This window comes from Argiope bruennichi, chromosome 11 (assembly GCF_947563725.1).
Source record: "Argiope bruennichi chromosome 11, qqArgBrue1.1, whole genome shotgun sequence".
In the NCBI taxonomy this organism is placed as follows: Eukaryota; Metazoa; Arthropoda; class Arachnida; order Araneae; family Araneidae; genus Argiope; species Argiope bruennichi.
The window spans coordinates 33,880,792-33,897,667 of record NC_079161.1 but is presented as its reverse complement, the minus strand read 5'-3'; the positions used below and the strand labels follow the sequence as shown (position 1 = coordinate 33,897,667).

The 16,876-nt window shown below is 30.7% G+C and overlaps 1 protein-coding gene across 1 annotated transcript in view; it reads right to left on the bottom strand.

Moving 5' to 3' along the window:
• Positions 1-320: 320 nt before the first annotated feature.
• LOC129957212 (probable E3 ubiquitin-protein ligase HECTD2) overlaps positions 321-16,876 on the bottom strand; it is a 74,858-nt gene continuing 58,302 nt past the window's right edge. The window contains exons 16-21 of the mRNA XM_056069435.1: positions 15,748-15,822; positions 12,378-12,465; positions 11,951-12,057; positions 8,446-8,561; positions 7,181-7,324; positions 321-659 (exon numbers count right to left, since the gene is read on the bottom strand). Of these exons, the coding sequence (XP_055925410.1) occupies positions 539-659; positions 7,181-7,324; positions 8,446-8,561; positions 11,951-12,057; positions 12,378-12,465; positions 15,748-15,822 (651 nt within the window). The 3' untranslated portion in view covers positions 321-538. The remainder of the gene's footprint in view (positions 660-7,180; positions 7,325-8,445; positions 8,562-11,950; positions 12,058-12,377; positions 12,466-15,747; positions 15,823-16,876) is intronic.

Sequence of the window (16,876 nt, the reverse complement as noted above, 5' to 3'; positions counted from 1 at the left end):
TAATGTAATAATGTCACTCATAATTTATCTATTATGAGTGAATAAATTTTCATTTAAATTTATAAAGAATATTTGATCATGTCTTTTAGAAATGCGTAATTGCATTTTTTCAAATTAAAGTACAAAAATTCGCATTCATACAAAGCATAAAGTTTAAAAACAAATTAATTTAATGTTTTGCTATATTTTAAAACGTAAATTTATAATGAAAATAACAAATGCCTTACAATTCATTTAGAATAAGAATCTTTTCCCCTACTTTAAATGAAGCTGCTTTTTTACAGATAAACAAATTAAATTTCACAGTTTTTACTCTTTATTGAATTTTTAGATAGCATATATGTACAGTATATTTTTGTTCATAGTAACTTTCGTTCCGAAAGGCTATCCCAAATGTTCAGCAATCTATTCAGCTCCAGTTGCTTACTTTGCATTCCAGTAGAAAGTTTATTTATCTCATATCCGATTTTTAAAAAAAATCGATTTCTTAAATCTCTATTTTTATCTCAGTAGTACAGGATGCAACAACAGAGGGCGCTTATTCCAGCCCAAATCCTTCAGCATTGGAAATGGCGATCGTTAATTTTTCTCTCAAAATATCCCTGTTCTTGTACCTCGGGAGTACTAGCTGATTGAAACAGGTGTGAGAAATGGGCAACCTAGAAGTAAAAAGAATTTTGAATTTGTCAACAAAAACAAGATTTTGATAAACAGCTGATTTTTAAAACATATTTTATACAGCAGGTAACGGATACACATTATTCAAGAATGATACTCGTCACTCGAAATGGTTGTTAAATAACAATGTTTCAAAACAGACTTTTAAAGGAAGCTTGGTGTTCCAACCTATATCTCATGATATTCATATACTAATTAGTTGCTGTGATTAGTAGCTAATTTTAAATGCTTTGTTAGGCAAGCAATTAAGTATGCAAAATATATGCCTTCTAAATCCACTTACTGAATTTCGATTTTTAATAAAAAAATAAGTATACGTATCTAAGTGCTAAGGTTTAGAGAATTTTAATTCCATTTCTTCTTTTCATTGATTTTAAGCTGACTGTCTTAAAATCATTGGTTGAATTGTACTTTAGTGTGTCCCCGCGTTTGTCGCCAATATAAGAATTCGACGAAACGATCTTACAGTAACCCAAATGCTATTTTGTTTACTACTTTTTACAATGGTTGAGTTGTAAATGAACTACAACTATTTTATCAAAAATGTTAAATAAAAAATAAAATATCGACTAAAGATTTAGTTTAGTTTTGTATTATAATTAAAAGTTTTTTTACTGCAAATAAGATACTGCAATGCTATTTTTAATGTGAATACGAACAGAAAATGTTTATTCTTTTGCCATTCTTAACTGGCGGCATGCGCTTGAAGAAATCGTCTAAATTCTTACTTTAAAAATCCTCTGCAATCCTTCAAAATGGATGAAGGGTGAGGGGAATATATATATATATATATATATATATATATATATATATATATATATATATATATATATATATATATATATATATATATATATATATATATATATATATATATATATATATATATATATATATATATATATATATATATATATATATATATATATATATATATATATATATATATATATATATATATATATATAGATTACGAGTAGATGAAGTTGGGAAAAGGATGCTTTGCATGGAGAATGTTTTGATTGCTTCTTCCTCTGTTGTTTCTTTGATTATTTACTGTTCCTGTTCTTCACACAGTCCATATACTCAATGTGCTAGTGTTATGACTTGGAATACCACTTTCGTTTTCGTAATCGGAATTTGATGAGGCTATTTACATAATGATGATAGAAACGTATCAGAGTATTTACAGATGAAGTAGACTGAAATTGATCAAACGATCCGTACATCAAAAAGGTCAAAATAACGTATCGTACAAAATTCTGTACTTGAAGCAAGCAAAACATATTCTACTTAAATCAAAACAGGGTTGACAGATTTCAAGCTGGAATAAAATGCAACGCAAATTCTAAAATGAAAATAACAGGAAATATAAAACTTATTAGGAGTGGAAAGTGGATACCCACGAGTCCCCCAGTTTACCCAAAATGGGTGTAAAACCACCAGAGGGGAAACGGGAAGATCCACCCCAGCCCACCGGAGATCCCGCGGGCCAAACCAGCTCAACGGACAGATTTATTTGGTTCAAAGAAAATTACAAACATTGCCCCGACATGGGCAGTATTTAATTACATGAACTGATTAACATATAGTGGTTTTTGGTAATTCACATGGCTCTACCCATCAATTGGGGAGATTAGACAATTGCCCTGTCGGGGCCAGCAGAACTGACGAACACAAAAAGCAAAACTGGCAAAACAAAAAAGCAGAACTGACAAAAGAAAAATAAAAGCAGAACCGACAAAATAAAATAAAAGCAGAACTGACAAAAGAAAAATAAAAGCAGAACTGACACAGCAATAGCAGAACTGACAAAGCAAAAGCAAACTTATAGCTCAAATAGACTAACAACAGTTACTAACACTTTTATGCACATGGGCAGTGGAGGAGGAGGAAGGCCCATCGGGCTCTTTTACTAACCAGATGGATGGATAAATGAATGAGTGATATTTTAAGTATTGCAATTAAGTTTACTTAGGTTGTTTGATTAATAATATTATTTTATACTGTTTTTAATATGTTTGATGCTTCTATTAGGTGGATAAGAAGAGAGGTATTGTATTGTTTGATTTTTTTATTACGTTATTAATTATTTCCTCCCCCCTAACTTCATCTCATTACATTTCATCGTACCATCGGAACCCCGGGTTTATATTATTCTTACTGTTTTTGATCTTTTTTTTCTAGGTGTGGAAGGGGACCGAACCAGCAAGGAGTCGGGGATCCCAAACTGCAGGTATAAGTGTAATTTTTTCTAATTTATTAATTATTAATATAATTTAATTAATATCCAACCCGCCACCCGGTCGGCAGTAGTAGCCAAACCGGGGGGCCTATTTTTTAAAAAATTTTACTGTCCCGTGTCCCGATGGACTTTGAAAAAGATGGCAGACTGAGACGAAGTCCAGTCAGAGGGTGGGATCCAGGCATCAACTTCTCCAACACGGCCATGCAGACTGTTGACATTACAACTGCAAAACGCAACACACAAAAATACGAAAAACACATCAAAATGGACAACACACATTAAAATCACATAGAAACACATCAAAAGTGGACAGGACAAAACACACTAAATAGAAAACGTACTTTAAAAACCCATACAGAAGATTAAAATATTCCCAAAATAAAAACTTACAAGATAAAAACCTATAAAAAAAGAGGGGAGATCAATTAGTGTGGTGCTGCCTCGTAGCTATCTCATTTTACTGACCTAGACAGTTGCGATTAAACTATTTATCTTGATGAAAATAAATGTTGTTACTTGTGGAGAGCGGCGTGTAAATATGTAAAAACCTATAAAATATTCTAAAAAACTTCCATGTAAATGTCATTGATTAAAAATATATATCATTAAAATAAAGTGAATGGTATGAATCTATTATACAATGAGTGTGGGGTGAGATATTTAAAAACAGATGAATTAGTAGTCCAATAAATAAGATTTTCCAGTAAAATACATACAAAGTTCAATTTTAAAATAAAAACATAATATTCGTCAAAAACAGCTAGCGAAATCATACTATGTTCCCGCTCCCGCTGCTAGCAAAGCCGTAGGATGTGTTTTTTTAAGTAAAAAAATTTTGCCCGGTGCCTTCTTCAGATGCCTAAGGTATTGCTTGCTCTAAATTTTTCTCTCTACACAACAGACCGGCGCAGCCGGTTTGCAAACCTTCTTTATTTCAAAATTGTTAAGATAAGCAGCGATAGTGATCCTAAAATTAATTAATTAATAAATAAATAACTCGGGAAAAAACTATGCTTATCAGTAAAGATCATCATTTTAATGCAGAAAGTGATAACTGTAACTGTTTGCAAAATTGTTTATTTTGTCCCCCACCTTTATTGGCGACGTGGCATCCTTGACGCAGCAAAGGGCACACTAAACTACCATTTTACCAAGTCATTATATGAAGGAATGCGATACCAGCTGTATCCTGTTTAGTTTGACGATTTAGCAGAATGAGTGATGAATATCCAAATGAGTGACGGAATAAATATTTGTCATAACATTGTCATATTTATTAAAAATTATTTATTAAATTTTCACCTGGGCTGTAACGCGTGTTAAATATTCTTACAAAAACGTTCATAAAATCATTGATAGTACTATTCGGCAAAAAGTACTTGTTAAAATTATGACAGAAATTAAAAGAATAAACAAAGAATTATGAAATTTGTTAACTTGCTCTATAATTATAGAATTTACAACAGTGTAATAAGTTTTAGTGGTAAATATAGTTCTTTGTGTTTTCGTACAGAATACTACAAATAATTAAAAATAATTAATACTATAAATAATTAATAAATACTATAAATAATTCCTTTAATAAATAATTTTGAAAATTTATGCAAGTAATAAGAAAGCAAATGCCACTTGTGCAGTGTAATAAATTTAATATGAAATAGGCAGGATAACATTTCAGAAATAAATTTACAAAAAAGCAGTTTTTACTTAAAATTTTAATTCCATTCTGTTTTCAATTCTTGTCTGTGTGCAAAGAAGGCTGAACAGTTTCATGAGCGATTGGGCTGTTCTTCACTTGGATAATCTAGAAGGTTTTTATATGAAATTTTCAAATGCTTCAGATTTTTGTTTGGTGGGTATGACATTATTTCTCATGAATTATTGTGCATCTATCATCACACGATGTTTCATTATATAGAATTCGAATTATTATTGCGAGATAATGATAGAAATAGTTTATGTTCATGAGGTTAGTGCAATGCACTTTTGATTAATTTCAGTTACAGCTTTTACTGCTATAAGCAAACACAGCAGAAACGCATAAGTTCCATAGGAGATGAATAAAAAGAAGGGGGAGAGAGTGGAAGATATCAGACAAGAAAAAAAAAAGACAAGAAATTATACAAAATACCTACATTTATCGTGAATATAAGGATTTTAACAACGCCAGTAACAGATTTCATAGAAAAAAGTTTATCATGATGATCTGGGTGGAATGAACCATTTAGTCGTTTTGTAAAGGAAATTGTAATTAGCATTGCTGTGAGCAAATAGGAAGTGACAATGAATGAGCAAATTCGATAATCTAAAAAGTGTGCAGAACAACTTTGTTCTATGGTCATTGTCTTTCATTATTCTTTTAGGGGTGAAAAAAAAATACAAGAGTTTATCTACCACTAATAATTTACTAAGACGTAAATATTTATAATATTGTACTAGCATGGCGAGCAACAACACTGTAGCATAGCCCAACTCCTAATTACCGTGGGTTCCGGCTCCGGTTATTTACACCGCTAAGCTCATGGAATATTTGTATTTTCTCTATGAGAGTTTGCATATGGGAAAACACGGCGGATGTGCAAATGCTGGTAGTGTGTCTATTCGGTGAGGGACGCCACGTTCTTAGTCCTAAACGAATAGTTCTTAGTCTTCTGATGAACTAGGGCATATTTGTAATGAGATTAAATTTGAATTACGTGTTTCTTGTAGCTGTTATCATCCCCCAGACAGGAGGTACATGAGTGAACATTGGCCTGATAAATATAGAAGCACCTTCTTTTTTATTGACAATATGGAATACTTATCTATCAAAGGTAAATTGAAATAAATTCTTTTTACAAAACTTTTTTTTTCGGTATATAATATATGCACTGAAAATATGAGCTTATTGTCCAGTTCCATACTAAGACATTTAATGCGAGATGCTTTTTAATAGGATTTCCAAACAAAATAAGAGAGTTTATAATTCATCTATTATGACTTTTTTAGAAAAAAAATGAAAAAGAAAGCCTTGATTTTATCAGATTTCTCAAAAATTTTGAAAATTCTAACAATTTTTCAATACGATTTAAAACCTTTTGTAATATTATTAGAACAAATGTTTCTATATTTCCTAATCCCAAAACAGCTGTATCATCTGAATAGAGGCAAGTAGGAAGGCATTTAGAAAATTCATGAACTGAAATAAAATAAAGAAGGGGGCCCAGAAAACTATCATGAAACGCTCCTACGCATATGTGCTGAATTTCAAATACAGTACACTCGCTAGTATCCAGTTCGCGACTATCCAGCCTAGTTTTCGTTTATCATAATTAAATAAAAGCAAGGCGTTGCATTGACAACATTGCCAAGGAATTAGAAGGGATGCTAATGGAAAGAAGGAATGGAAGAATTAGAAGGAATTAGAAGAAATGCTAAGTAATGCTACGTTCCTCCAACGTGTCGTCTGCAAAATGCAAGTTGTGACAAGAAAAGAGTAGCGTTTTGCTCATTGTTTATTGCTTAATAAGTGTGTAACGGACCTCACTTGTTGCCGGTGTTCCTGATTATACCTGTACAGTACTCGTAAATTGTTCTTGGGGTATGCATAATATTTTTTTTTAGTGTACCACAGTGAAGGTTACAAAATTTATGTTAAAATGTGAATGGTTTATATCCTTTAACCTACTTTTTCTCTAATAAATTCTTGAAACGTGTAGTACAGTATATAAACTATCAGTATAGAGCCATCTATTTTAATTCGACACGTTACCGGCAACTGCTTCTATGATTCACCGGGAAGCTGCCGCGTTCACATTCTACGTGGCTTGAAATAAAGGGAAGACCTGGTACTCAATAAGAAGTGAGAAAATACGTATTTTAACAGTGAGTCATTGTATAAAAATTTTGTCTTCAGATATTAGTTGGCCAAGAAAAGAGTTCATAGAACTCCGGCCTATCCGGATTTTTTATTATCCGGCCTGTTCTTTCATCACATTAGGCCAGATACTCAGGAGTGTACTGTAGCTTTCTTTTAAGACAGGCCTTTATTGTTTTGAATGAAAATTTGCACCTAAAAATTTTTGATTAGTTTGAAGACAAACTAAAGTCAAACTTCAGTCTACGAAATGCAAGATATTATGAATAAATCAACTTTCATTGATTTTATTTACATAAATCGAACAGTTTCATAAAAGTACACTGCAATCCACGATTATGGCATTGATTATATACACTGCAAGAATAATTCTGTTTTGCTGGTGATACAATACTTACATATCAGTATTGTGATTAAGGGCAGAGATTTTAAATGTCATCTCTCCCATTCCTCCAACAGGAACTCTGTCACTTCCAGTTGTAAATCTTAGGAACTGTTTTTGCAAATCAGGGCTATAACTTTTCAGAATTTCCCAAAACTCTCTGAAAGAAATTACTTAAAAATTAACGTTGTGAAAACTAAATAGTTAAAAAAATAAATAAACAACAATTATCACAGTTTAAGTTTGTAGAGATCAGTAAATAAAAAATAATGAACACACAGAAAAAATACTATTTCACTTCCAAAAACTAGATGAATAAAATAAAATTAATAAAACAAGTAAATTTCTAAATAAATCTACATTTTTATTGTACAGATAGCTTACATGAAAGGATGATTGCAATAAATCGATTTTTTTTCCTAACACCACTTATTATCAAAACCATGTACATCTAAGAATGGAAACAGAATTTCCTGATTATATATTAACTAAATTTTGTTTATCCTATTATTTTTCCATGAGAAATCTGTTCATGACATATTGTCTTACTGAATTTTAAAGTTTGTACGATTTTATATATGCAGATAATCCTTTTTGAACGTTTTAGACGCATAATATTTTAACATTCATTATTACTCTCAAATGGTTTGTTTTGTTTCCATATGAACAATACCAGAACAAAGCCCTTCCTTTTCCCTCTATTGTGTCATTACAGCAGCATAAAAGTTTAGTATCGTAATCCAGTATTGTTTTGCCTCTTTCGTCGACACTCCTCACCACAGAGTATATGTGTTTTCCCATTTACAGAGCAAAAGAATAGACTCGCCTACTATGTTTGAGAAGTAACAATATCCTTGTAGATATTTCAAAAACCAAGTGGTAGTCAATGCTATTATGCAACTTGTTGCTGACTATATTTTACATTAGACATTGGGTCAACGGAAGAAGAAGCAATTGCTTATGAATAACTACTCAAGTTACAGGAAGATATGTCGAACAGAAACTTTTTTTTCATGTTACTGACTTTTCATATTTATCTTGTGTTCTCAATGTAGCAAGTGCTGATGAAGACGGAAAAGCTGTTTAACCTTTTTGATTGACTTTTAATCAAACTTTTAAATTTAACTTTTAATTAAGAAAAAGTAAAATAAAATTTTGTGAAAATCTTTATTAATGAGCATCCACTGGCCAAGAAGTGACTTCGTGGAAACAGTTTCAAACGATTTTTACATCATGCATACCCTTCCTTACAGCTTATAAAAAATATCATCAGAAATTTACTTAATGATGGGCTCTTCTTCGTGGAAGCCATCATACACGGTGACTTTCCTTAACTCGTCCATATCGAGAGTTGGACAACCGCAAACAAGCATTTCCACTTCTTCAGGACGAAGCATCTAAAAAAATTAATATTGAGTAAAATTCCTCGACATTTAGTACTGTTTGGTTTAGTACGTATCACAAGTATCTTTAATTAACTATCCTTCCCAATTTATTAATGCAGGGGAGTCACTTCCTGCAGCTGGTTTACATAACCCTATTTCATTAGGATTAAATCCTAGTTCTCACGTTCATATTGTATTATGGACAACTATTTAATCTCACCTACGTGCTATCTGGAATATCGTGGGATTAGTTGACATGATTAATCTTCGAATGACTATGAAAATAAAGATCATATGCTTACTTTGGTAAAATCCTAGATGGGCCCACTCTTGGCGACTTATTTGAAATCTCGCCAAGTTGACTACTAATAGAATATTTCTTATTAATATTAATTTTCAACTGAAAAACGATACTTAAAGGCCAGATATAATAATAATATTTTTTTAAAATTTAAATTTTTTAAATAATTAATAAAATTTTTCAAATTTTTAAAAATAATTTATAATTATAATTAATACTATAATAATAATAATCTATAATATAATATAATAATAATATATAATAATAATAATAATTAATTAATAATAATTAAAAAATTTAAGATTCTATAAGATTCTAGACAGTTCTCCATAATCCGTGTACACATTGGTTGCCACATTGGCGACGTTATTGCCACTGGTTTGGCGAGAATTCAAAAAGACGCCAAGAGGTGGGCTGTGCAAGGATCCACCCCTTATTTTTAGTGTTCCATTCCATATTGACTGCATCTATTATTCTATTTGGTGTATATTTTTCCGAAAGTATGTATACATTTTGTATATGGGGCCACTTTTAAGTTTCTTTCACTTTTTTTCCTTTCCTTTCAGATTAATTTTAGAACTTTTTCGAATTAACATGATACGTGTACGCCACCCATTGGTGAAAAAATAAACTAAAGAAAAATTGATGCTTAAGTTAACTGTATTACATGCAACAGTACCAACATGACATGGATCGATTTAATTTTAAATAAATGAACGAATAAAAATTCGGTAAAACTTCAGACAATGAGCTAGTTTGGAATACGATTTGGGAATTAGTGATATCTTAGAATAAGTACGAGCGTAATAAGCCTTTCTAAAAACAAATATATCCCATTTAGTAAATGCGTTTTATAAAATAAATTGGCTAATTACAACTATTGCATTAGCATTTGAAACTATGAAAAAACATTTTTTTTAAATTGACACGATTCAGAAATTGGATGGTGATTATATTGGTATAACTTTTTAGGATTTTAAAATGGTGTAAAAAGTTTTTTTTTTGGACATGATTCCGGAATGATGTCATAATCGCAATTAAATTAAATTATGGAAACTTTAAAAAGTATTTCTTTACTCCAAATTAAATATTTAACAAATTCGAGAATTCCAGTTAAACGGCTTGGTCTGTAGTCTTTTATTGTCTGTAGAGAGAAAATCTAACTGGTTGTTATTGTTTTCAACAACTCATAAATTTGTCTTTTGATACTTTGTAACTAAAAATTTTTTAGCATCATGACCGATGAAGTTAAATGCAATTTTGAAACTGACCTCTAATATGTGATATTTTCTTTAGATACATTTGTCACGAAATTAAGACTTTATCAGTAACTACCACTATTTTTGGTTTAGGACTTCAAAAAATTATACACATGCAAAAAACGCAAAACAGTCGAGTGGGACTTCAATATACAGGGTGTTACCGAATTCGACCGACACATTCAAAGAGGTGGTAGTAGGCATCAGGTGGATAAAGAATCCCCATACAGCATGGGGTCCCAAACGACATTTAGGGGGTGAAATTGCGAAAATATAAGAAGTCGACAAACTTTTGGAAACTGTTAAAAATTAATAAAAAATAAAAAAAGGTGTTTCAACTATGAATTTTTTTTAAGTGAAAGCACATGCGTAAAGGCTATTTTCATGTAAGTAACATGCTGATTTGATGAAACAAGGGAGTCGTAAATTATTGAAAACAAAAAAGTGGTTTAGCACCCTTATCAGCAAAAATATTAAAACTTTAAGAAAAATAGAAGCTTGAAAATATAAGGAATTTTACTCTCTTTGATTTGATATAAGTCTGTAGTGTGAAAACTGAGGAGATTTTAAGATATTCACGAAAAACTAAAATGTTTGCCAGGAAACATCGCTGCAACATCGATAACGATGTTTCAGCGAATTCAGAATTAATAGTTGATAAGTTTCATTCGCAAACAACATGTCAAATTTCACAAATGCCGAATATGCGGATATGCATTTAATTTACGACCGAGCGGATGGTAATGGACGGCTAGCACAAAGAATATACCAATAGCAATATCCAAGTAGGCGTTGTCCACACCACAGCACCTTTGCAAATATTAATAGACGGTTGCGGGAGACAGGATCCTTCAAAATAACGAGGTCAAATGTGGGACCCCTTCGCGCCTTAAACATTGAGCAATTTTTATAAAAGTTTCTCATCGTCTCCTTTCTTATGTTAAAATGTCTGTGCTGTAAAATGTATGCTGTATCTGTATTCCAGCAAATAAATTTTCAACGTCATTTGAGACTTTATATTTCTTTGAAAATTCTTATCGCCTTGTTGCCTACTATTACTCCTCAGAATTTTTCGATAGAATTTTGCAGCACCTTCTGTAAACATCGGTGCCGATGTTGCAGCGATGTTTCCCGGCAAACATTCTATTTTTTCTTGAATATCTTAAAACTTCCTCAGTTTTCACACTACAGACTTATATCAAATTAAAGAGTATAAAATTCCTTATATTTTCAAGCTTTTATTTTTCTTAAAGTTTTAATATTTTTGCAACTTAGAGTTCTAAACTACTTTTTCGTTTTCAATAATTTATGACCCCCTGGTTCAACAAACCAGCATGTTACTTACATGAAAAATAGCCTTTAAAAATGTGCATACACTTTAAAAAAATTCATGGTTGAAACACCATTTGTTATTTTTTTATTAATTTTTTATAGTTTCCAAAGGTTTGCTGACTCCCCATATTTTTGCAATTTTCACCCCTAAACGACGTTTGGGACACCATGTTGTATGGGGATTCTTTATCCTCTTGAAACCTACTATCACCCCTCTGAATGTGTCAGTCGAATTCGGCAACCCCCTGTATAACGCTTATTATTCTTTATTCTTTAGAGGCAATTTAAATATAAGTAGATAAAATTCTAACAGTTCCTACTTGACAGCCCATTTTGGCTTTAGTAACATTGTAAAGACACATTAATTAGAATTTAAAAGATCCAAAAATATTTCCCATTGCAATTAGCAAGTAATCATTATTAATTCGATGATTAAGTGACCGATATAAAATGCATCTGTTTTATAATTTAATCTTAGAGCTTAGATGCGAAAGTGAAGAGATACTTACAATAAGAGCGTTTGATGCACATACGCTGTGAAATCCGAGATAAAACGCTTTGAAAGGTTGATATATGGCCTTGTTTAGAATAAGCTCCGTATACAACTGTACATATTCTGAAAAATAAAATGTCGAAAATATTTTTATATTAAACTTTCTTGGCGTTTGAATGTTGAATGCAAAATAAAACTTTCTTGTTTTGATGATTAAATTTATTATGTACTTCCATATAATTCGATTTGCTTTTTGACTTGTAATCATGTTTTCTCTGTCTTCTTGATATACAGAAGCTTTATATAGCCCTGAACCTTTTATAGTAATAAGAAAATTAATGCCAAGTTAATGCAAAGTTAAACGTTATACTCCTAGAGACAACAGAGTAAAATTGATATAAAATCAACGTTAAACTTTAAAAAGAAGTAACATCCCTAGATACCTTGCCTGTTTTCATTTGTTACAGGAATATTTTCCCCATCCGCCTTCAACACGTGAGTTTTCACACCGCCGAATTCTTCAACAGACACCTGAAAATAAAATAAATTGAATATTTTATCCATCGAGCTCTTCACAGAACACTTTACTTTATTTTGCGAGTCGAAATAAATATTTTCCGTAATTCTTCTAAACATCACATTCGCAATACTTAGCATATAAGTTTTCAACTCTAAAATAGAATGACAGGCCAAAAAAAATCATTAATTTAAAATTTTATATATCAAGTTTACATACTGATAGTGAGTTTAATTATATACTAAATAATGCATCTTATTTTGATATATAAGAAAGAAAGAAATGTTATTAAAAATATGATTTTATATTATATATGTGTATGAACCGACACACATGTAATTGTATTTCCATTTTTCTGAATCATAACAGTCGCTTTTTGAGAAATAAAATTTAACAGTTATATTTTAAGTGATTTTGCACTTACACTTACTTATAATCAGTTTTTATTTGAATAATGCACTTATATTCACTTACTTAGTTGTATTTACATGCAAACATTCACTTAACAGTTGCATCCAATTTTACTTAGACATACGTCCAATTTTTCATTTGAATAATTTTATTTTATTTAAAGTAAAACTCAAATGTCCTTAGTAAAATTTCTTGTTTATATATTTAAAATATTAAATTTCCTTATTATACATTTGTTTAAGTATTTTTTTTCTATGGAAGAACGCATTGTCCCACATCACACGGATTCCTGTGGGAAAAGAAATGTTTCGCTTAACGATTGTTTTGCTTTACGAGTAAGATTCGGAAACAAAGTATGCTCATGCGATGTTCCACTGTATTGTTTCGCTCCGTTCAAACTACATTAATTTAAAGACCTATGTATACTATCCTCTTTTCCTGCCCATGAATGTTATTAGTACACAAAAGTGGTTAATTGGTGATGAAGTTTCTAACTGTAAACTGAAATAGAATCTCCGAACTAGGTTGACAGTTTAAGTAACGAATCAAATGCAAATATTTTGATGTTGCAGCGTTAGTCAGTTTTTCGTTTCGCAAACGAGGCCTAATTTTAAAACAATAATAGGCGAAATTACGAGGCCTAATTTTAAAACAATAATAGGCGAAATTACGAGGCCTAATTTTAAAACAATAATAGGCGAAATTGCGAGGCCTAATTTTAAAACAATAATAGGCGAAATTACGAGGCCTAATTTTAAAACCATAATAGGCGAAATTGCGAGACCTAATTTTAAAACAATAATAGGCGAAATTACGAGGCCAAATTTTAAAATAATAATAAGCGAAATTTGCCGATTATCAACGCAAAGAAATTCTTAAAGCTCAGTTTGAAAAAACAACCATTTCATTTATTTTTATGAGTACATGAACACGTTTCCAGATACAGGTTATTATTTTGTGAGCAGATAATTAAAACGATTACGATAAAAATAGTATATGGATACGCAACGGTTTGCGTTTAATGAATCAAATCATCCATTAAACATCATGCAAAGTATTCAAGGAGTGGCATATGAAGAATCTTGCAGTCTTTTTTCATATTAGGAAACTTTTATGCTTTTTTTGTATTGTATTTAAACTCTATGCCATTGTTAAAATCCTAATTATTCTGTGACTCCCTCCTGGATTATTGGGATTGAAGTTCACGGTGCATGAATTTTAGTATTCGTCTAGGAATTTTGGCAACATTCCAAAATGAGTGTATGAAATTGTTTTCGTGCTTTAACCCTTTTTAGGGCCGTGGGAAGTATGTTTCCCACCAAATTTATCAATCTTTGTATGAAATTATGTAGGTTGGCATAAGTTCTGACAAATTTTTTTAGAAAGACAGAAACTTAGATGCTTCAGTTCTTTATTTCACACAAAATGATGTGTCTTGATTTGTTACTTAATTAATAATTCACCAAATTAATTAATGAATCAAATTAAATTTATCTAATAAGCTAAATGAATCCCTTTTCTTATTCTAATTTCAAGCCTGAAAATATTTTAACATAATATTACCAGAAAAAAATGGCCCTTTAAAGGGTTAAAGCACTTATTGACTGGGGTACAGGCACACAATAAAAACGAACGTTTCGGTGTGTCAGAATCAGTAGCATTTAATGTGTAAGTAACAAAAAATTTCTCTCAGAACACTATTTCCTCGAATAGGAAAAAGTATAAGTGATGCCCTGCCAAAAAACACCGATTTCACTATTTTTCTTGTTCTTTTCCAGGATGCGACTTTAGAAGTAGTTTCATTGTCGCGACTTTAACAAATATATCTATTACAAATATATAATTCATATCATTGCCACGAGGCGTAATTAAAAAAATATATATTTAAACAAAAATAATTCAAAAGTTTCTAAAAAGTTTATAATATTAAATGAAACAACTCAACTTATATTGAAATGATTTTTGTAACGTAAAAGAAGATTTATGTTTTATGTAAATGGCAATAGTGTGAATAAACAAATGAAATGGATGTCAAATTTGTTTGGTTGTGATTTATTTTAACTGATTTGTTTTATTATAATTTGGACAAACCATTCATCTTTATATAAAATTCTATATGGCCCACTTACACTTTTAACTTGTTTGTGGGGATCTAGTTAACTTTCATGCTTTTCCGAATCAATGAAAATCACAGAATAATACGTTATACAAGAATTTAAATTGAATTAAACGATGATGAATTTATAAAATAATTAATCTGATAAGTAAAATTTAAATTTATATAAGTGGCAAGTTTGGCATGCTTGTTCTACTTCATTCAATGTTATAGAAAAGCCTGTCATACTACAAGTTTTTGAAATTAAAATTAACTTAAAGTTTGCAAATATTATCAGAATAAATTTATCATCATCAGTCTTTTTAAGATGGCTCCTTATGTAAAATTACCAATCAAGGTAATTTCTTTCGTTTTTCGAAAAGCTGATGTAAATCATTAAGAATTCTTTATGCTATGGTATATTTTTAGATAACTTCTTAAACGTTTAAGTAATTTTATCTTATTTCTCGTATTGATATTACTTTCAAATACCTCCAATGATAAAAAAAAAATTTGATAATAGTTGCTTGATAATAGTAGTTGATAAATTTCTTGACAATAGTTCTAATTAATATCTTAAAAATCATTGAAACTTTCGTAGATAAAATTAATATTAACGGATATTTAAAGGGTAACTTTGGCATGAATGTCTTGTCTGATTCTTCTATTGTTTTCTATTCTGGTCGTATTGTCACCTGATTCTACTTGAAACAAAGCATTATAAAAAGATAATTCATTTGATTTTTCTACAATTTGCAGGTCTTTGAATAAAAATATTTGTTTTAATTACCTGAAAATTCATGCAGAAGTCTTCTTCAACATTTCCCTCGTAAGAAAGAAGTTCTCGAAGTCCAACTGCAACATCCTAAAAATAAAATTTGAGATTGTTTATTATATTTAATATTACATATTTGACATTTCATTGACATTTTTAGTTCTTCGGATTGTTTATCATTCATTCATAAAAAAAGGCATTTTTAAAAAAAATATTAATAATCTTAAAGAGTGGTGTAGTTTTACAAGTGAATTCATTCTTAATCCAGTTTTTTTCACTTTTCAAAGGCTTAAAAGGTGTTGTGTCATAGATGCACTTTACTGCAAACTCTAAGCGGCAAACAATTTCAGCCTTATGTGAATTTTTGGGGAATCTTGTGTTTCGGGCACGATGGCGCAACAGTTTGTATTGCCCTATGTCGAGAAACTGCTTCTTACCCACTTTGTAGGCGATTAGATAATTTCGAGACATTTTACGACCGCGTGGCCTTCTAGTTGTCTAGTTTAGTTTTAGTTATATTAAAGTTCCATTATAAAGCAACACTAGAACTATTTTGGGACGAACCTCATAATTTTGAACCCCGGTCAGATGACGAGGACGACACCTGAGCTGACTCCCACCCTCTCCACACCGCATGAGAGGGAGGACGTTTGGCCCTGAGGGATTTAGTGTGCAACAGCCGAGATCTGACCACCAGGCCACCGTTGCCCTGTTGTAGTTGTCTAGATTTGAATCCCTATGACTTCCGATTATAGGGATTCCTAAAAGATTGTGTCTATACAGAAAGTATACGGATTATGTCCGAATTAAAAGCAAGAATAAAACATTCTGTTGCTGAAAATCCTCAATAATTTTTTTGGGCTGCCTGCTATTGAACAAGCTAGAACACTCTTTGAATATGAAATTAGAGCACGCTGAATAAATGATGTATATGATAAATGATTTTGTAGATTTGTATTTGAAATTTATGTTTTTAATCGAAGTTGATTAACGATTTTTATTACAAATTTCTTTTTCTTATATATATATATATATATATATATATATATATATATATATATATATATATATATATATATATATATATATATATATATATATATACACATTCTCTTTGCAATTTTCGTTTAAAGCACAGTAGCAG